The sequence below is a fragment of the Ahaetulla prasina genome, chromosome 7, assembly GCF_028640845.1.
Source record: "Ahaetulla prasina isolate Xishuangbanna chromosome 7, ASM2864084v1, whole genome shotgun sequence".
In the NCBI taxonomy this organism is placed as follows: Eukaryota; Metazoa; Chordata; class Lepidosauria; order Squamata; family Colubridae; genus Ahaetulla; species Ahaetulla prasina.
Genome location: NC_080545.1, coordinates 89,845,500 through 89,867,709, shown reverse-complemented (window position 1 = coordinate 89,867,709; position 22,210 = coordinate 89,845,500). Strand labels below are relative to the sequence as shown.

The 22,210-nt window shown below is 43.2% G+C and overlaps 1 protein-coding gene across 9 annotated transcripts in view; it reads right to left on the bottom strand.

Annotated features, from left to right (window-relative positions):
- Positions 1 to 22,210, bottom strand: part of PDE3A (phosphodiesterase 3A) — a 343,124-nt gene that overhangs the window by 31,993 nt on the left and 288,921 nt on the right. For all 9 annotated transcript variants that reach the window (XR_009155948.1, XM_058189740.1, XM_058189742.1 and 6 more), the window contains 4 exons: positions 13,461 to 13,721; positions 10,289 to 10,443; positions 8,731 to 8,846; positions 6,647 to 6,866 (listed from right to left, as the gene is read on the bottom strand). Coding sequence is in view for 8 of the 9 variants with exons in the window: in XM_058189740.1 (XP_058045723.1) it covers positions 6,647 to 6,866; positions 8,731 to 8,846; positions 10,289 to 10,443; positions 13,461 to 13,721 (752 nt within the window). In the remaining variant the exon portion in view is untranslated. The remainder of the gene's footprint in view (positions 1 to 6,646; positions 6,867 to 8,730; positions 8,847 to 10,288; positions 10,444 to 13,460; positions 13,722 to 22,210) is intronic.

The following is a 22,210-nucleotide window of genomic DNA, read 5'->3' as shown; positions in this document are numbered from 1 at the left end:
CACCAGTACATATATTCACTAGCTACAGGTAGTCCTCAACATACAACCACAATTGAGCCCAAAACTTCTGTCGCTATATGAGACAGTTGTTAAATTGAGCTTTGCCCATTTTTTACGACATTTCTTGCCACAGTTGTTCAAGTGAATCCCTGCAGTTGTCAGACGGGTTGTTCAGTGAATCTGTTCTTCCCCACTGATTTTCTTTGTCAAAAGATCACAATAGGAAATCACAAGATCCCCGGACGTTGTAACTGTCATAATTAGCAGCAAGTTGCCAAGCATCACAATTTTGATCATGTGACCATCGGGGACGCTGCGACGGTCGTGTGATAAGTAGTCAGAAGTCTTTTTTTCCCCCAGTGCTGTTGTGAAACAAACAGTTGTAAACCGAGGACTACCTGCCTATCCGTGTGCTTGTAATCCACATATATGCAAAATGATTTTTTAAAAAAATCATTAAGGTACTAAAAGATGCTTTTCTGTTTTGTTCTTTGAGCTTAAATGTAACAATTCTTTTCTTTATGTCTTGAGCAGAGGTGGGTCTCAGCAGGTTCTGGCCAGTTCTGGAGAACCGGTAGGGGAAATTCTGAGTAGTTCAGAGAACCGGTAGTAAAAATTCTGCCTGGCCCCGCCCCCATCTATTCGCTGCCTCCCGAGTCCCAGCTGATTGGGAAGAAATGGGGATTTTGCAGTAACCTTCCCCTGGATTGGGGAGGGAATCCTTCCCCTGCCACGCCCACCAAGCTATGCCACGCCCACCCCGCCAAGCCACACCCACAGAACCAGTCGTAAAAAAGTTTGAAAACCACCACTGCCAAATGTTAGTATCTATAGCCAGTGGTGGGATTCAAGTAATTTAACAACCGGTTCTCTGCCCTAATGATTTCTTCCAGTTCTTCCAACCAGTTTGCCAAACTGCTCAGAAAGTTAACAACCGGTTCTCCCGAAGTGGTGCGAACTGGCTGAATCCCACCACTGTCTATAGCTGAGGGGAGTCGTCTGACCTTGCCAAAATAACCCAGAATTAGGGGCCCTGGGCGAACTATAATTTATATCATTCACTCTGATAAATTCATAAATTCAATGGCCAAATGAAACCTTCAGGTTCTGCAGGAGTATAAACAGTGGCCAAGGTTTATCTCAGCAGGAATCGCTAGAAAGTGAGCAATAATGCCTTCAGCTGCTTTCACAGCACTATCAGGCAGATCAGAATGAGAAAGGACTTCTAATTTAATGTAATAACCTGGCCTCAAGAAGTTCCTATTTTCCTACAAAAGTCATCCTCTGATGATCATCCAATGCTCCGTAAATGGCAAAAGTAGAGTACAGCAGGCTGGGAGGAGGGCGGGCAACATAAAAAGGAAGAAACGGTGACTTTAAAAAATGGGGATGTCAACCTTTTGGGCCACAAGAAATCACAGGTTTTATTTTCCTTTATTTATAAATTGGCTTCTTAGAACCTCAAGAGGCCATAGCAATATCACTGGAGTGGGATTTCAGATTTCTGGGGGTTGGCGGGGGTTCAGCTGAGGCCGGAGATCATTTAAGTTCTTATTTTGCCAAGCGCGTTTTCAAAAAAGAATGAAAATGCGAGCTGCCAAAGCAGCCCAGATGACAGCAACCTGATCTTAGGAGGCTCGGAAGGAATGGGAGAGAGCAGGTCAGATCGGCTCTGGTTTTTAGAAAACTTCACAAATTACAAAAGCGTGGTGCAGGAGAGACACGCCGCGATGTCAATTCTCCGTTTAATAAAACGGTCTGTAAAAACAATTCCAAGTGTCAGTGTTGGTTGGCTCGCTCTCATCTGAATTGTCCCCTGGAAACCATCTTCTGTGAGTTCATGATTTAAATTCATTGCATCTTAAGTGCTCAGCCTGTTATAAGATGTCACCGCACTGACCTAAGTGAATTTGGCCTCATGTTACAACTTTTCTTGCAACGTTTGTTAAGTGAATCGCTGCAGCTCTTAAATGGGTGACACGGTTGTTAAGTGAATCTAGCTTCCCCCATTGACTTTGCTTGTCAGAAGGTCACATAAAAAGGGGATCACATGACCCTGGGACGCCGTGACCCTCATAAATATGAGTCAGTTGCCAAGTGTCTGGATTTTGATCAGGTGACCAAGGGGATGCTGCAATGGTGATAAGTATGAAAAATGGTCATAACTTATTTTTTTCAGTGCCGTTGCAACTTCGAATGGTCACTAAGCAAACTACTGTAAGTCGAGGACTACCTGTACTGGTTCCCTTAGAAGCTGAGAAGGTAGCATTCGAATCTGGATGTACTTAAAGGAGAGCAAATAATTTGTTGCTTGGATTGTGTTTTCTTCCTAATGCTGGCACTAATTTAATTCCAAGAAATCAAAATGCGGAATACAATTTGGTACAGAAAGCCAAGAATTTGATCCAGGAGGACAGCCCAGATGACTTAACAGTCATATTGAAGTTTTCCAAATAATGGCACGGAACACGGTCCAAGTTTTGGGTAGAAATTGCTTATTACAATAGGAAACATGCTGGGTAACATAATTAGATTGTGCAGAAATTCTGAATCTTAGCTGTAAAATCCAGCTGGGTGACTTTGGGCCAATCACCAGGAAACAATGAGTTCTAGTCCCGCCTTAGGCATGAAATCCAGCTGGGTGACTTTGGGCCAATCACCAGGAGGCGGTGAGTTCTAGTCCCGCCTTAGGCATGAAATCCAGCTGGGTGACTTTGTGCCACTCTCACCCCGATCCACCTCACAGGGTTGTTATTGTGAGGAAAATAAAACGAGAAAGGCATATTGGATATGTTTACCGCCTTGAATTATTTGTAAACATAAGAAATAGAGGATATAAACAAATTAATAAATATTCCTATTATATCACTTCAACCTATTCTTCCTCTAATCCAAGGACCGCGTGCGTCAAAAAGGAAATATTTCACATAAACAATGACAGAATGACATTCCTAAAACAGAGAAGCGATTTGGGGTTCATTTGACCCCAGAGAGAGGGCAGGATAATATGCCATTAGGCATGCTAACGGTGTTCATGGATTAAAGCATTCAGTTCTTTTTCACCACAAAAAAGGATTAGTGGAAAATTATACCGTTTCACCACTTGGCTTATTAATTAGGTTGATGGTCCTTTCTTTTTCATCTCCTCCTCTCTGAAGTTGAGAAGTGAGCTGGGATTCCCTGGCATGACAATTAACTAGGATTCTTTGGCGTGAAAAACGTGCTGTAAATCCTTCCTTCCATCCTCAATTTAATTTTCATGGGGAAGCAATACCGCCCGGTTTGGAAGACCTCCCATTGGAGCCCCTACAGGGACTTTTGAACCCGGATCTAACTCGAAATTGACAGCGCCCCTAAGAATTGATCAAAGTTTTTTACAAATACTTTGGTTTTATTGGTTTGTCGGTTGAGCTTATTTTTCCCCTGGATCTCAGCTTTCCACATACCGAACTCAAGGAATAAAGGACATGACCTAAATCAATTTCGTTGAGAAATGAGATGACTATCTGGAAGGATCACCTGACTGAATCGGTTCCACCACATATTTCATTTCCACAAAGTCAATTTAGGGGAAATGAAGACAAGATGTGAGCTATCTCGAAGCCCCGTGCATCTGCCAAGAACAATTCCAAGCGTCTGAACTCAACTATCACTTGGTTACTCTACAGCAGCATCCTGCAGCGATTTCCGTGCCACGCCCTTATTTTCCCTACTTCTGAGAAATAAGAAGAATTCAGAAACCATCAGGGGCCACCGAAAGGCCACCTGCTAAAAGAGCTCAGTTTACACTTTCTTCCTGCAGCCTCTAAAAGCTTGAGTAGAGGCTCAGGAATCTTGGGAAGTGGTTAAAGAAATAGTATTTTTAGAACCAGGATGGGCAATTCATTTTCGCGAAGGAGCATAGGAAAAACTGGTCCCGTTGTGGAGAGCCAATCAGTAGTGAAGCTGCATATGTTCTGACCTAGGCTTCCCAACAGCATGAAGCAGACTCCTTGTCCTGACAAAAAAACCCTTTTTATTAAATTATTGTGAATGTCTCCCATTTCGCATCCAGCAAAGTCTGTCAAGGGAGAATTTACAGCCACAGACCTTACCTGGCTTGGAGAGCTGCCAGGCCGATATCTTCAAAACTTGGCAGAGAGTCCCGGAGAGTCATAAACCAATTAGGCGAACTAATTGTCTCCTGCAAACTCCACTCTCCTTTCGCTCCTCTTTTATTCCCTCTGGGAGGGGCCATTCATCGTCCACCCGTGGCCTTACTCCCAAGTCGACCCTTGTTCTTTTGCTGTTCCCTTCATCTGGCAACTCTATGCATGGGCACACTGGGAACAGACTCCAGCTGTTCGTCTGCCTCACTGATGTCTGACTCTGAAGGCAGCTGATAACTGGCATATGGCCCTGGTCCTCTCTCTGCCTCCGATGCAGAGCCCTCATCAGAGCCTTCCCCAGACTCCAGGACTGGCCCAACTTCCTCCCCAACCTCCTCACTGTTTGAATCTGCTGCCAGCTCTGCTGGCCGCTGGCAGGCCACAACAGCATAGGTGTGCGTGCATGCGTGTGTGCATACACACACACACACACACACACACACACACACACACACACGTATAAATTGGGGTTGGGGGGCGGAGGCAGCAGTCACTTCAAAATAAAAGCAATCCACATCTGCTGGACAGGAACAGGCAAAGAGCTGGAAGTAAAATGCCCAGGTCTGTTTTAAAATGACTGGACACCAGTAACTTGTATTTACAAAATAAAATAAAATGAATTAAAATTAATAAAATAAAATGATTTAAAATAGAAAAATAAATTAAAATATAAAATTAAAATTAATAAAAATAAAAAATGAAATAAAATAATATATATATATAATATAAAATAAATAAAAATAATAAAATGAAATGAAATGAAATAAAATGGAAAATGGTGGTCTCGGACTCTCAGGAGAGAAAAGTAACACATGGCTACTGCAAAGGTAGCAGCTGGACCAATCCCAGTGGACCAATCCCTGCCTCCATCATTCTTTTTCACTGTTCTCTACAACTACTGGCAGCTGCTGATGGATAAGAATTAAAGTTGAGCAGTGTGGAAAGATTCACTTCCTGCTTCCTTAGGAGAGCAGGATATCTCCCCCCCCCACTCCCCGAAATTAATATTGGAAGACACCATTCTCATCCAGCTGTTAACAGCTGGTTTTCACTGCTGTTTTTTATTTGCTGAGAACCTGTCTTAAGTACAATTATACTTGCGTCTGTCTTTAACCTGTCTTTAAAATCAATTATACTTGGGTCTCAGGTGTAGGTTAGTTCTATCATGTGCACCTTAAGCTGTTAATTAAATTAAATGTAGACTCTTCTGCAGCTGAACTCTTACGTTTGTCCAGATGGAGAGCCAGCTGGATGTAGTGTTGAAGGTGGTGGCCTGGAAACCAGGAGACTGGAGTTCTAGGCCTCACTTAAACGTGAAAGCCAGCTAGCTGACTTTGAGCCAGCCACATTTTTTCAGTCCAAGCCACCTTGCAGGATTGTTGTTGTGGGGAAAGGGAGGAGGAGGTAGGAATATTAGGTATGTTTGCCACCTTGAGTTATATATAAACAAGACGGAATGATAATGATGACGCTGGCCTTCCCCAATTTTGCACTGTAAAAGACACTGGATTTCGAATCCTGGAATTTCCAAACTATTGGGCATCTAGTTAGCTGACAGCCAGTTTGGACTAGTGATTAAGGCACCAGGCTAGAGATGGTGAGTTCTAGTCCCGCCATAGGCATGAAAGCTTGTTGGGTGACTTTGGGCCAATCACCAGGAAATGGTGAGTTCTAGTCCCGCCTTAGGCATGAAAGCCAGCTGGGTGACTTTGAGCCAATCACCAGGAGATGGTGAGTTCTAGTCCCGCCTTAGGCATGAAACCCAGCTTGGTGACTTTGGGCCAATCGCCAGGAAATGGTGAGTTCTAATCCCGCCTTAGGCATGAAAACACACTGTAAGCCGCTCTGAGTCTTCGGAGAAGGGCGGGATATAAATGTAAATAAATAAAATAAAATAAATAAATAATAAATAAAAATAAAATAAAACCAGCTGGGTGACTTTGGGCCAATCACCAGGAAATGGTGAGTTCTAGTCCTGCCTTAGGCATGAAAGCCAGCTGGGTGACTTTGGGCCAATCACCAGAAGATGGTGAGTTCTAATCCCGCCTTAGGCATGAAAGCTTGCTGGGTGACTTTGGGCCAGTCGCTAGGAGACTGTGAGTTCTAGTCCTGCCTTAGGCACAAAAGCCAGCTGGGTGACTTTGGGCCAATCACCAGGACACAATGAGTTCTAGTCCACCCTTAGGCACGAAAGCCAACTGGGCCAGTTACTCTCTCTCAACCCAATCTACCTCACAGGGTTATTGTTGTGGGGAAAATAGGAGGAGGAAACTGTGTAGGATGCATTCGCCACCTTGAATTAATTGCAAAAATAATAAAGGCATGATACAATAAATAATATAAACTCCAATATTTATGGGAAGGCCCAAGCAGGGGAAGACTTGACCAAGGCACTGATATCGATGAGTTTTACTGAAGAAAGCTCGGAGATCAGGAAAGAAATACACGACCAAAGGAAAATATAAGACGCTCCAACAAACAGGGAAGTATTCTCTTACCTACTGCAAATGACAGGGGTGCCTTCCACAGGCTCTGATAGGTTAGGGGCGCTCTGAGTGCACCCTAAGAGCTTGTGAGGCTTGATGCCTTGGACAGTGGCCATGGTTGTTGACTCTGGAAATTGTTCTCCTGAGGTTCTGCGGATGGGGCTGTTGGCTGGCGTGCCCTGGACGGGTGAGTGGCTTGGGGAGACAAGAGGTGAAATATTTGGGGAGACACCTGTGGAATGGGAAAACAGCATTTACTTTTCAAATGGTCAGCGTATACAGCGTTTCCCCCAAAATAAGATATCCCCTGATAATAAGCCCAATAGGGCTTTTGAGCGCATGGGCTAAAATAAGACCTCCCCCCCAAAAAATATTTAAATGCATGTGCAACCGGTCCCCGCCATTTCCTCTGGTTAAGGAAGGGGTCGGCAACCTTAAACACTCAAAGAGCCACAAAGGCCCTAACCTGGAGCATTCTTTTCAATTCTGGAGCCAACCAGAAGTCCAGTTCCCCCCACCATAGAGTCTCCTCCTAGCGTGGCATCCTTTTTCCTCTACCTATCCTAACTGAAAGCCCTATCACTTGTGGACCTGACTGGCAATAGGGAGCAGCAGCAGAGGGCTGAAAGAGCCACATGTGACTCCAGAGCCACAGGCTGCTGATCCCTGGGTTAGGATTAGGGAGACAGAGCTGGAAATCAGGGTAAGGTGGCAAGAGGATCCCCATGTTGTGACTTGTCCTCCCTCCTCTCCTCAGCCGGGCCCCTCCCGTCTCCAACCGGGCCTTTTATCAGACTCCGAGTCTGATAATGAAGATGAACAGCCTGTCATGCCTCCAGCCCCCGGCCCTGGCCCTATGCTCAGAGAGGATTCCAGGAGTGACAGGAGAAGTCCGATAAACCTCACTCACATGTTCCTTTGGCTCAGCCTTCAGAGCAGGAAGCCAGCCAGGTGCTGGAATTACTCGGCCCTAATCCCTCTGACCCCTCCCTTTCCCAGACGCTGACAGCAGATCCAGCTGAAGACAATTCAGAATGGGAGGACCCTTGCTTCCAGAGATCTGAGAGGCGACACCAGCAGAAGGAAGGGTGGGGCAGGCCTGGATAAATGCTGAGTCATGGAGCCACACCCCACAGCCTATATAAAGGACCTGCTTTTGGCATTCCAACCTTGAGTCAAGCAAAGTCTTATCTAGTTTGCTGATATCGGACCCTATCGCTGAAGTCACAACTTGGACTCCTGCCTGCCCTGATAAACCTCGAAGGAACTTGGCAAGCTGCAGATGCTTCGTTGTCAAGTTTGTTACGGACTTCCTTGACTCGCTCGTTGGAGTGGGGGTGGGACACGACACCCAGTCTTTGCTCTATGTGCCCCAAAATAATAAGACCTCCCCGAAAATAAACCCAAGAGCTTATTTTGGGGTTCAAAAAAATATAAGGCAGGGTCTTATTTTCGGGGAAACACGGGTATATATCATCTCTTCGTGAAGCCAACTCTCTACAGGTAGTCCTCAAGCATGTACGATGATGGAACCAGAATTTACAGGAGATGCGCGTGCATGCGCGGCACAGCTGAACTGGGGTGATGGCTCGCGTGCCCACAGAGAGGGCGCTGCACGCCACCTGTGGTACGTGTGCCATAGGTTCGCCATCACGATCCTATTGCATATCACCACTGGTTAGAATAAAGATAGACAAGAAATATCCATCCAGGCTGTCAAATGTCATTTCATTCAAGAACCTCTTGGGGTTTAACCTGAAATCCATAAGAGCTGTATTATCCTGCTACTGGTTTCAACAGTCTTGAATTCACATAAAATTAGCATCCTCAGCAGATAACTAGGGAGCCAGTTTGATCTACTGGTGAAGGCACCAGGCTAGAAAGCGGGAGACCATGAGTTCTAGTCCCATCTTAGGCACGAAAGCCAGCTAGCTGGGTGACGTCAGTCGCTCTCTCTCAGCCCAACCCATAGGGTTGTCCTTGTTGTTGTTGTGGGGAAAACAGGAGGAGGGAGGTGTGTTGGAGGTTTTCACTGCCATGAGTATTATTTTGTGAAAATAATAACGGTGGGGCTACAAAATGAAATAAATAACCACCTTGTCGGCTTGGCCGCTTTGAATTCAGATGGTTGGCAGCAGACATGGCGTAGGAGGTTGAGAAGGATCGGCTTTTGGTGAGAGTCATCTGGAGAGAATTGTTCCATGAGTCAGAGCTGTGAAAATGAAAAAGAAAGGCAGCGCAATTCTTATTTGTAGGCTTCCTTAGAAAGAACAGAGGTCTGACTGACGATCACAATCTCTAGGAAGCTGTAACCTCATGTTTCTTGCAGCAAACAGATGTTTACAGGCAGCTCACAAACTGCTTATAAAAGTGATTTTGCCATCATATGAATCTAAAATAGGCAAAGCTGCATATTAGTGGGGAGAGTGAGAGAAAGAGAGTGGTAGGAGAGAGAGAGAGAAAGAAAGAGAGGGAGAGACAGAGAGAGAAAGACAAGGAGAGGCAGAGGGAGAGGAAGAGGGAGAGAGAAAGAAAGAGAGAGAGAGAGAGGGAGAGAGAGAAAGACAAGGAGAGGCAGAGGGAGAGGAAGAGGGAGAGAGAAAGAAAGAGAGAGAGAGAGAGGGAGAGACAGAGAGACAGAGAGAGAAAGAGAAGGAGAGGGAGAGGGAGAGAGAGAGGCAGAGAGAGAGAGAAAGAGAGAAAGAAAGAAAGAGAGGGAGAGACAGAGAGAGAAGGAGAAGGAGAGGGAAAGCAGAGGGAGAGGGAGAGAGAGAGAGAAAGAGAGAAGGAGAAAGAAAGAGAGGGAGAGGTGGGGGGGAGAGAGAATATATCTGCAATTTAATTGACAAAAATTAAATCATCTGCAAGAATAATTTATTTACATGAACATCCTTCTAAGCATGGACAACAGTTCTTTACTCACTTGGCAGAACATTCAAAGAATTAATTCCTCAGTATTAATTCCACTAGTGTCAAACTCGCCATGGCATATTGCCCTCACGTGACGTTTCCTGACATTTTTCCCATTTGCAGAGATGGGAGGGGGGGCGTGGCCTCTGCGTGATGCATTCCAGCCCACGGGCTGCCAGTTTGACACCCCTGCCATAAAGCATCAGAGGCGGAGTGCATTTGTTCAAAGCCTTCAGTACAACATGATAATTGCAGTAATATATATATATGAGCAATGGCATCACACAACTGTACCTTTCAACACAACCTTCTTGATGGTAGCTCCTCCATCTATAACGTGGTTTGCAAACAACAACGAACCTCTTCAGCCAAAAAGATTGTAGAAAAAATGCTTTTAAAAGTCTTTGGCGATCCCAGCTGAGCCACGTGATAATCAGAGGCTTTTTTGTTTTACTTTTAAAAGCATTTTTTTGGCTGAAGAAAAAATGCTTTTAAAAGTAAAAAAAAACCCTCTGATAATCGTGTGGCTCAGCTGGGCATGGGGAGGGGCAGGGATTTTTGCTACCGGTTCTCTGAACCACCCGCCACCATCGCTATCGGATTGGGTGATCCGGTCCGAACCAGGAGCATTTCACCCCTGCTTGTATCTGAACTGAATTTTCTACTTTATTCCTTTCTCTCAGTATCTCTCAACCTTTGCAACTTTAAGATCTTAAATTTAAAAATCTACAATTATTTTCTTACCTGGATGATGAAGTATCATAAAGTTTGATGCTGGGACTGCGGTCCCTTCTAACAGAAGCTGGCTCCAATGTGGGTAAACCAGTGGCGGATGTGGTTGTTGTCCAAGTGGACGACACTCGCCGTAGAAGACCTGGGGGCAGGCTTTTCCGAAAGCGCTGTACGTAAAGACAATAACATCTTATGGTTACTTTATCATGTCACAGAGAAGAGGGAATTGACTTATTCTCCAAAGCGTCTGAGGATAAGAGGTAATAGGTGACAGCTGGAGGCTAAATATGAAGAACAGTTACAGGAACTGTATCAGCGTTCCAGAAAAAAACAAACAAGCAAAAACTCCGAAGCAAGCATCTTTCAAAGTTCCATTTACTAGGATAGGTAAATTGGCACATCTGGGAAAACCCGAATCTGAGAGGTCTGTTTTTCCCCTCAGTAAATCAAAAACCACAAAACCATCCCCTGACTCTGTAGTCGATCAGATGCTCCAATCGTCAACCATCCCGCCAAGCAGTGTCGGCTGGCGGCCCCCAGGGGAAGGGCCTTCTCTGTGGGAGCACCTACTCTCTGGAACGAACTTCCCCCCGGTTTACGCCAATTGCCCGACCTTCGGACCTTTCGTTGGGAACTGAAAACTTATTTATTTATCCAAGCGGGACTGGCCTGATTTTTAAATTTTTAAATTTTAATATTTTATTGGGTATTTTATATGGTCAATTGGACGGTTTTAATTTCGGCCTTTATTGAATAAGTTTTTTAATTGTTATTTTAGTGTGTATATTAATTGTTTTAATGTAGGCTGTACACCGCCCTGAGTCCTTCGGGAGAAGGGCGGTATAAAAGTTTAATTAAATAAAAAAATAAATAAAAATAAAAATCCCATCTCGAGACAGTACTCCGACCACTTCTCCTCCAGATGCAGGATCGGCCTGACTTTGACTGATAGGAAGAATGCTATTATGTGTAAAGACAACCCCTGTACTAAATCCCTCCCCCTCCTACTTTCCCACACACGAGAAAGTGGCAGCACAGAAGCTTCCGGCCTAATATGGCTTCCAAAGCTGACAAACTGGGTATGTCTATTTTAATGAAAAGAAGGAATAGGGGAGACGTGATAGCAGTGTTCCAATATCTCAGCAGCTGCCACAAAAAAGAGGGAGTCAAGCTATTCTCCAAAGCACCTGAGGGCAGGACAAGAAGTGATGGACACTAATCAAGGAGAGAAGCAACTTAGAACTAAGGAGAAATTTCCTGACAGTTAGAACAATTAATCAGTGGAACAACTTGCCTCCAGAAGTTGTGAATGCTCCAACATTCTGAAGTGGCGTAAGTTTTCCTGCCTAAGCAGGGGGTTGGACTAGAAGACTTCCAAGGTCCCTTCTAACCCTGTTATTCTGTTATTGGACTGAGATTGCTGACAAGTCCCCTTTTCCCCACTATTTCTGCATCAATTGGTGTCAATTTCCTGCCTTTGCAGTTCTTCCATAGCATCTAAGCACGTAAGCTAATTGTGCCAGCAAACATTAAACCAGGATTTGAACCAGGGGTGAAATCCAAAAGTTTTCCCTACCGGTTCTGTGGGCGTGGCTTGGTGGGCGTGCCAGAGGAAGGATATTGCAAAATCTCCATTCCCACCCCACTCCAGCGGAAGGATACTGCAAAATCTCCATTCCCTCCCCTCCTGGGGGAAGGATATTGCAGTCTCCATTCCCACACCACTCTGGGGTCAGCCAGAGGTGGCATTTTCCGGTTCTCCGAACTACTCAAAATTTCCGCTACTGGTTCTCCAGAACCTGTTAGAACTTGCTGGATTTCACCCCTGATTTGAATGCAGAAAATATAGTTATTTGCCTGAGTTTTGTTTTATAGAGTTCAATGAACAGCAATCTACTTTTGAAATTCTTTCGAAAAAAGGAGAAGGAGGAGAAGGAGAAGGAGGAGGAGAAGAGTAGTAGTAGTAGTAGTAGTTTGGAGAGAGAAAACATATTTTAAGTCCAGAATAACGACATAGCATTTGGAAATGGCTCAGATAGACACCTCTCTGATTCACTGTATAAGGAGGGGGAGGAGGGACACGAACAAGCTGACTCACCAGGTTGTGTTATTGCAGCTCATTATAGTGGTACCTTGATACTCAACTGCTTTGAAACTCATAGAATTGGTATTTGACGCATTTTGATGTGAAAATTTTGTCCCGATGCTCATTGTTTGTTTGGTATTCAATGCACAAACTTGTGGTGTCAGCTGCCTTGTGAGTCACTAGATTATTCCTTGTGGGAAAATTTTTGTTGGTACCCATCGTTTTTGGTACTCATTGTGTCTCCTCCTGGAACCAATTTATGGTAAGTATGGAGGTACCACTGTACAATAAAAGTAGCTTTAGCATTTAGACTATGGAGTTGATTTTTTGGTTTGGTTTACCTACTGGGTCTCACAACTGACGTGCATAAAAGGAGTCAGGTTGACATTATAGGTTGACAGATGACATTATAATAAAAAAAAAATTGGAATGTGTAGAAATGGATAGGCTAACCCTAAAAATCAAAGGAAAAGAAGACGCTGAATACTTTATAACATGGGAACTATTCTATAAATGGTTAAGTGACAGATACTGAGGTTAGAGGAGTGGATTAATGTGAAATATGGACTACAGGAGAAATAAAAACTGATGAGTAAATATTTTGATTGTTTATCGATACTATAATGGAAGATAGGATACTTTTCAATAACGATTGATATTATCGCGTATATGTTTATGGATATATGATTATAATCAGAGGTGGGTTTCAGCTGGTTCTGACCAGTTCTGGAGAACCGGTAGCAGAAATTTTGAGTAGTTCGGAGAACCAGTAGTAAAAATTCTGAGTGGCCCCGCCCCCATCTAGTCTCTGCCTCCCAAGTCCCAGCTGATTGAGAGGGAATGGGGATTTTACAGTATTCTTCCTCTGCCACACCCATTAAGCCACGCCCACCACGCCATGCCACGCCCACAGAACCGGTAGTAAAAAAAAATTGAAACCCACCTCTGATCATAATGATGAAGATGTTTACATGTTAACACTTTGGACTCCTAGAAAAAACACTGTTCAACATAGAAACGGAATATGTGATATAAAGCAATAAAATAATATTTAACAAAAAGGGAGTTAGATTTGCAAGCTAAACACACAACATTTACCTTGGGAATGGTAAGCTTTTCTCCCTTCTCTGAACATTCTTCTGTGTCGGAACCGGCGTAATTTTCATTGAAGGAGGCCAAAGTATTGACTCTTGGTCTGTGAATAGCTTGGAAGGTCAGCTGTGTGTTAAGCAGGTTGCTCACTGCTCGGAGGGAGCTGCAGACATTGGGTGGCAATGAAGGATCTGCTAGAAGGTCAGTAATGAGTCCGTGAGCTTCTCCCATGACGGCAATATCTACGGTAATACTGGTACCCGAAGACTGGCAAGAGAGGAAAAAAGAATCATTAGCCCTAAATTAGAAAGTAAATAATGCATAGCTATGCCAATGTGATTTGTGCAGTGGGAAGGGAGGGAGGAAGGTTGCCATGATGCCCACTGGCATTGTATTGCTGACCTAGGTCAGCGTAGAAGGGGAAAAAAACCCCACATAACTCTTGTTCTACACTTTCTATGGCACCGTTAATGGGTACTAACATCAGCCAGAAGATGCTGTTTGCACATTAAATGAGAAGAAAAACCTAACATAAATGAAACGATTGATACAAGAAGAGTTCTCCACTCCTCTGAATACAACAAAATACCTTACGCCACCAGACTTGAAATCTTGGGTTTAGAAAATTTAGAACTCCGCCGCCTTCGACAGGACCTGTGTTTAACTCATAGAATCATCTGTTACAATGTCCTTCCTGTTGAAACTACTTCAGCTTCAATTGCAACAATACACGAGCACACAATAGATTTAAACTTAATATTAACCGCTTCAATCTTGATTGCAGAAAATATGACTTCAGAAACAGAATTGTTAATACTTGGAACACACTACCTGACTCTGTGGTCTTTTCCCAAAATCCCCAAAGCTTTAACCAAAAACTGTCTACTATTGACCTCACCCCGTTCCTAAAGGTCCGTAAGGGGCGTGCATAAGAGCACAAACATGCCTACCGTTCCTGTCCTATTGTTTCCTTTCGTTATATCCAATTAATATAGTTATTACATACTTATGCTCATATATATGCTTATATATTATATAGTTATTTTTATGCTTATGCTTATATATACTGTTGTGACAAAATAAATAAAAAAATAAAATAAATACTGCTTCTAGTTTGACTACCTATATAAATCAGCTTTATTATATGTTCATGAGGTAAAACTCCATGTTCTTAGAAAAATGTATATAGGTAGCCCTCAACATACGACCAGAATTGAGCTTCAAACTTCTTGTTGCTAAGTGAGGCAGTTTTTGTCGTATTTTACAATCTTTCTTGCCACAGTTGTAAGTGAATCACCGCAGTTGTTAAGTTAGTAACATGGTCGTTAAATGAATCTAGCTTCCCCATTGACTTCGTTTTGTCAGAAGGTCGCAAAAGATGATCACATGACCCGGGGACACTGTAATCGTCATAACTATGAGTCACTTGCCGGGTGTCCAAATTTTGATCACATGACCATGGGGATGCTGAATGGTCGTGTGAAAAACAATCATAAGTCACATTTTTCAGCGCTGTTGCAACTTCAAAGAGTCATTAAATGAATGGCTATAAGTGGAGTTTTACCTGTATGTCCTTCAGTGGATCTAGCTCAACCATTTTTTTTTTGTCTTCAGAATCTGAGAAGGGATCATAAAGCTTTAAGAAGCCATTTCCCTAAAGCCTTTTTTTGACATCAATGTTAGCCTGTGACCTAGTTTGCTTAATCATCATCGTCTTCATTTAACGACCCCATAATCCCCTGCAGGATGGAGTCTGGGCAACTGAATGAAGCTAGAAGAGTGTTTTAATGGCCAGATGCCTTTCCTGTCACCAATGCGGAGTTCTGTTCAGCAGATATATTCCCACTGTGCCCAGAGAGAGAAATATCTACCTCTACCTAGGATGGAACTCACAGCCTCCTGATTGTGAGGTGAGAGCTCCACCTCTAGGCCACTCCTACCTAGTTTGCTTTGTGTTCAAGGGAAAAGGCATTCAAGGCTGGAAATGCAATCCGAGGTCTGATCCACCGTTAAAAATATGAGCCACCCCATAGGTCCTAGCAATCAAGATCGCCAACCCATCTCCAAGCAAAACAAGGAACAAAATGGCGGGTGGCGGGAAGGGAGGGGCAGGGAGAGGAAAAACCAAAGATCGTCTACCAGGCATCCGAAAGCCAGCAACAGGAGTCCAACAAAATATCATGAGCTGATTTCAGTTTCCAAAGCACATCGTGAACTCTCTGGCCAAGACTTAAAATTAAACGTAAACATCTTTCTCCTTTCTCTACTCTTCTCCCTTGCCTTCAACTTCTAATTTCTGGGGGGGAAAAAAACAAAAAACACTTGAGCAGCACAGATCGGCAGTTTCTGTGGAAAAACGCCAGTCGTTTTGGAGGTTGCAGTTCAAAAGGATTTACGGGATTGAAAAATACGTAATTTTTAAAGTATGTTTTCCTAAAAGAAATTTGGGTTCCTTTCACGCAAATAATGGGTGTGGACTTGACAGACTTTATAAAAATGACTTTTCCCTCCCCCCCCCGAGAGCTTTCAGGTCATTATGGCAACTGGCGTAAGAACTGAGCCTTGACAGGACCTGTGTTTAACTCATAGAATCATCTATTGCAATGTCCTTCCTGTTAAAGACTACTTCAGCTTCAATCACAACAATACAAGAGCAAACAATAGATTTAAACTTAATATTAACCGCTTCAATCTTGATTGCAGAAAATATGACTTCAGAAACAGAATTGTTAATACTTGGAACACACTACCTGACTCTGTTGTCTCTTCCCAAAATCCCCAAAGCTTTAACCAAAAACTGTCTACTATTGACCTCACCCTGTTCCTAAGAGGTCTGTAAGGGGCGTGCATAAGAGCACAAACATGCCTACCGTTCCTGTCCTATTGTTTCCTTTCATTATATCCAATTAATATAGTTATTACATACTTATGCTCATATATATGCTTATATATTATATAGTTATTTTTATGCTTATGCTTATATATACTGTTGTGACAAAATAAATAAAAAAATAAAATAAATACTGCTTCTAGTTTGACTACCTATATAAATCAGCTTTATTATATGTTCATGAGGTAAAACTCCATGTTCTTAGAAAAATGTATGTAGGTAGCCCTCAACATACGACCAGAATTGAGCTTCAAACTTCTTGTTGCTAAGTGAGGCAGTTTTTGTCGTATTTTACAATCTTTCTTGCCACAGTTGTAAGTGAATCACCGCAGTTGTTAAGTTAGTAACATGGTCATTAAATGAATCTGGCTTCCCCATTGACTTCGTTTTGTCAGAAGGTCGCAAAAGATGATCACATGACCCGGGGACACTGTAATCGTCATAACTATGAGTCACTTGCCGGGTGTCCAAATTTTGATCACATGACCATGGGGATGCTGAATGGTCGTGTGAAAAACAATCATAAGTCACATTTTTCAGCGCTGTTGCAACTTCAAAGAGTCATTAAATGAATGGCTATAAGTGGAGTTTTACCTGTATGTCCTTCAGTGGATCTAGCTCAACCATTTTTTTTTTGTCTTCAGAATCTGAGAAGGGATCATAAAGCTTTAAGAAGCCATTTCCCTAAAGCCTTTTTTTGACATCAATGTTAGCCTGTGACCTAGTTTGCTTAATCATCATCGTCTTCATTTAACGACCCCATAATCCCCTGCAGGATGGAGTCTGGGCAACTGAATGAAGCTAGAAGAGTGTTTTAATGGCCAGATGCCCTTCCTGTCACCAATGCGGAGTTCTGTTCAGCAGATATATTCCCACTGTGCCCAGAGAGAGAAATATCTACCTCTACCTAGGATCGAACTCACAGCCTCCTGATTGTGAGGTGAGAGCTCCACTTCTAGGCCACTCCTACCTAGTTTGCTTTGTGTTCAAGGGAAAAGGCATTCAAGGCTGGAAATGCAATCCCAGGTCTGATCCACCGTTAAAAATATGAGCCACCCCATAGGTCCTAGCAATCAAGATCGCCAACCCATCTCCAAGCAAAACAAGGAACAAAATGGCGGGTGGCGGGAAGGGAGGGGCAGGGAGAGGAAAACCCAAAGATCGTCTACCAGGCATCCGAAAGCCAGCAACAGGAGTCCAACAAAATATCATGAGCTGATTTCAGTTTCCAAAGCACATCGTGAACTCTCTGGCCAAGACTTAAAATTAAAAGTAAACATCTTTCTCCTTTCTCTACTCTTCTCCCTTGCCTTCAACTTCTAATTTCTGGGGGGGAAAAAAACAAAAAACATTTGAGCAGCACAGATCGGCAGTTTCTGTGGAAAAACGCCAGTCGTTTTGGAGTTTGCAGTTCGGCCCCAAAAGGGATTTACCGGGATTGAAAAATACGTAATTTTTAAAGTATGTTTTCCTAAAAGAAATTTGGGTTCCTTTCACGCAAATAATGGGTGTGGACTTGACAGACTTTATAAAAATGACTTTTCCCTCCCCCCGAGAGCTTTCAGGTCATTATGGCAACTGGCGTAAGAACTGAGCCAGTGTAGAAACGAAACCATGTTTCTATTAAATGATCATTTCTGGTCTTTGTTTTTAAAAGCATGCGACTTCACGTCACAGCAGAGGTAGCTCTGGAAGAGCCATACTGAACACTGGTAGTCCTTAATTTATGCCAACGGAGTCCAAAATTTCTGTTGCTAAGCAAGACAGATTTTAAGTGATTTTTGCTCCTTTTTACCACCTTTCTTGCCACCATTGTTAAGTGAATCACTGTAGTTGTTTTAAGTTGGTAACGTGGTTGTTTTTTTTTTTTTTTTTTTTTATTCAAAAAGTTTTTATTAGTCAAAAAAAAGGTTTATACAAATACATATCAGGTATGGTAAATTTTCATTTTTCTTATCTAAAATAAGAATTTTACTCAAATTTTTTAACACATACAACAGCCATATGGCAAGCAGGTGACAGTAGCTAAGTTTACAAATTTTAAATACGTAATAAAGAAGGGTCAAGAATAAACAGAATATCGTACAAAGAGAATAAGGAAAACCAACACAATCCCAAATATCTTTATCACTTCCTAGTTTTGGATCTCAGAACTCTGGGTTCAGCCTGACCCAACTCAGGGCACTTAACAGCGGCAGCCGCTTCCGCCCATGATCTATAACCTCCCTTCTTCAATTCCTGGGTCATCTGATTCCAGGAGGCTTTGTGTTCCTCCACATAGGCCGTAGCCTCCATAATTGTACTGATTTTTTCGTAATGCCCTCCCGGAAAATCATCAATCCCTCTGGCATCAGCCATCTGAAGCCCACTCCTTCTGGTACAATTTGCTTGACAAAAATAATATTTCTTTCTTTTTCACGTACCTGTCTGGGAATCTGCCTCAGAATGGCTATCTCCCTGCCCCTGTAAATCAGTGCCCCACTCCTATGTTTTCTAAAATTTCATCTCTCGTCTCTCTTCTCACAAATTTGACATGAACCTCTCTGGGAACTGCATGCGTGCGTGCATATTGAATTAACTCTATAAACTCGATCCACATCCCAATTCATGAAATCAACACCTCTCCCAAGAAATTCTCCCAACAATTTAGTCACAACATCTCTCAAGTCTTCTTGGTCCACTTCTTCCAAATTTTGAAACCTAAGGAAATAAGACATTTTATCCATCTGTGGTCAAGCACAGCATTGCCTGTCGTCTCCTCTCTTTTCTGCACTGCCGCATCTCACCCTCAAACCTTCCACTTTCTGCTTGTTTTCTGCTGAAACTTGTTGAGTATCCTTTAAATCCTTTTGGATAGTCACAATTTCTGCTCTTATTTCATCAATTTCTTGTCCATATTAGATAACTTTTCCAAAATTCTCTCCATCTCTCCAGCAGTTGGTCTCTGACCTTTTGCCATTAAGGAAAAAAAATACAAAATCCTCAGGCAGGCACAGTATCCTTGTAATTTCCTCCGGATCCACCAGGGGCACTCACAGGAGCAACGAGTCCAGAGTACAGTTAGTCAACCAGGAAGCCGAAGGAAGTGATGTCATCAAAATTCTCATAGTGAAGGCGGAAGCTGGGCGCCACCACTGTTCCCCAGAAGGAGGGGCCTCAAACCTTCCCTCCTAAATTTCTCCATCACCTCTTCTCTCCAGAGCTCCACAAAACCGGTAATCTTCTTATTTTAAGTTCTCCTCTCTCCAGAATAACTCGTGCTCCTTCCAACCGCAGGGGAGAAAAACCCCCGCACTCCGGGCACTCCACTCACGTTTACCGATATTCCTTCCTTCTCCTCCTCAATTCTTCTCCGTTCCTGTTCACCACCAGGCTGCTGCAGTTATAAATCCAATGCCCGGTGTCACGGGCACAGCGCCCAGCGGCGACCAAAATAATGGCCGCGGCCTGTGGCCTCCAAACCCCGCCAAGCCTAGGACGCGCCAGCATCGGTCCCCACAGTCCTGTATGTCGGCTGGGAGACCCCTGGCGAGCCGTCCGTGCGGCAGGTGTCCTTTTCGGAACACCTGGCCCCTGAGGGCCTCGGCGGCGGCCGGATTCGGGCGCTGGAGGCAGGAGAAGCCTTCCAGACGTCCGTTGCCGCTGGACACTGGAAGTCGTCTCCGGTAACGTGGTTGTTAAGTGAATAATCTGGCTTCCCCATTGATTTCGCTTGTCGGAAGGTCACAAAAAGTGATCACGTGACCCTGGGACACGGCATCCGCCATAAATACGTGCCAGTTGCCAAGCGTCTGAATTTTTGATCACGTGACCGTCGGGATGCTACAATGGGCATAGGTGTGAAAAGTGGTCATAAATCCCTTTTTTTCAGAGCCATTGTAACTTCAAATGGTCACTAAAAGAAAGTTTGTAAGTCGAGGACTAGCTGTATATTTGGGACTAGCTATTTGTCCCAAAGCTGATTTTTCAAAAGGCAATTGGACTTTTGTTTTTCCTTGAAGACGTTTCGCTCCTCATCCAAGATACGTCTTCAGTTCACTTCGTATTTGAAGTTGTGGCCACTCTACAAGATGGCTACCGAACCAAACCTTGTAGGTTCCTAATCTTTCCCAATGACTGTGGGAGTCTTCTGAATCTTAACTTTGCTTTCAATTAATTCTGGCTTCAGCTCCTTTTTCATCTAGTGTTTGTCGTGGTTATCCCTCTCTTTTGGACTCTTTCCTCCTACTGAGCTGTTTGACTTCACCTCTGGTTCACTTAAGGCTCCGGATACTCTCAGTATGATCCATGAGGCCCAACATCTGCATCAAATATCCCCATGAGGGCATCTTCTTGATCCCTAAACAAAACAACCTTCTGGATAACAACTCCTTTTCCTGCAAGATGAAATGAGGCATTGAAATAGCCAGAGAGAAGGCAACAAACCCATCAGGTGCCAAGGATCAGGGTCACATAAGTTCCAGTTGAGAAGATTTATTGTTCAGGCTTATAACCAAGAATCCCGGCCAACTAATGTATAATGCTAAATTGGTGTCAGATAAGGCACAGCAGAATTCAAAAGTGGTTAGACTTAGACGTTTGTGGCAACGTAACGACTCCAGGCTGATGACGCACTTAACTCTGCCCCCCTAGCTCTGCTTGCTCTTCTTCTACACAACCATACTATAGTTAGAAGAAGCTGTGGGTAAGAAGTAAGAGTAAAATCTAGCCTTTGTCATCAATGCCTTGATTGTTGAACCAAATTACTGTGCCGCAGATATAAGAGAAAATATAGTCCATCAAAAAGGCCTCATCAGTTGGGCTAGTTCTCCATCCGTTTGGGATAATTTAGTCTCCAATGTTTTGTTTTTAGCTATTTTGGGACAAAATGGAAAATCTTTTAAGTCTCTGACATGTCCCACTTTGAGATGATTAAAAAAAACCTGATATCATCAAGAGTTTGGAATTTCCTCTGTGACAAGAAACACAGCTATTTGGTCCCCTTTATACCTTAATATTTGGTACAGGAGTGGGAGGGTGAAGAAAGAAAATAAAACAATTAAAAGTATTGATCATGAATGATTCATATTCTCTCACTCACTCACTCTCTCTCATTTACCTTTTAATTCCATACAACACATGGAAGGAATTACAGATTCAGACTTCCAATTTTTCTCTAAATTATACATCGAGTTCAGAGCAATCCCCCTCCCGTTTTCGAAAAATCTGCCCTTATTATTCTGCGCAGTCTTTTAAGTCTTAAAAATCCAGATGGTTAGAAAGCAAAAAAGACACAGCCAAGTGAGAATGGGGGGAAGCAAAATATAGAACAAAACAATGGCAGCTATATCGCCATTTGAAACGTGAATTATTCTCTCTAACAGATGTGAAAAATAAATTGGAAGGAAACGGATTTGCTGGAAGACATACTATAAAGGAGGGCAAGGACAATAAAGGAGTTGTCCTCAAAAGGAGGCGGCACGGGAGGAAAGAAGGACATAAAGAAGAACAAATCTGTCGTTTTCAGTTTCTCCAAAGGATTGTTTCTTTTTTTGGCCGCCATTCAAGAAGAAAAACATCCAGTTTTGCTAAGTTTCTATCAAACGACTGCATCAATTGAAACTCATCAGGTAAAACGATCCTCGACTTGGAAAGGACCACGTTATAGTTCCCTACGGAGTCATCGTTAAAGGCAAGGAACCTACTAGGGAGAGTTTTTCCCTTAAAAAGATGGAAATTCTAAACAGAGCCAATAAACATGGAGGAATACACAAGGTCTCATAATCAGATTTTGAAGAACTAATAATTCAGTTCTTTTAGAACAGGGGTCTCCAGCCTTGGCAACTTTAAGACTTGTGGACTTCAACTCCCTTGAAGTTGGCTGAGG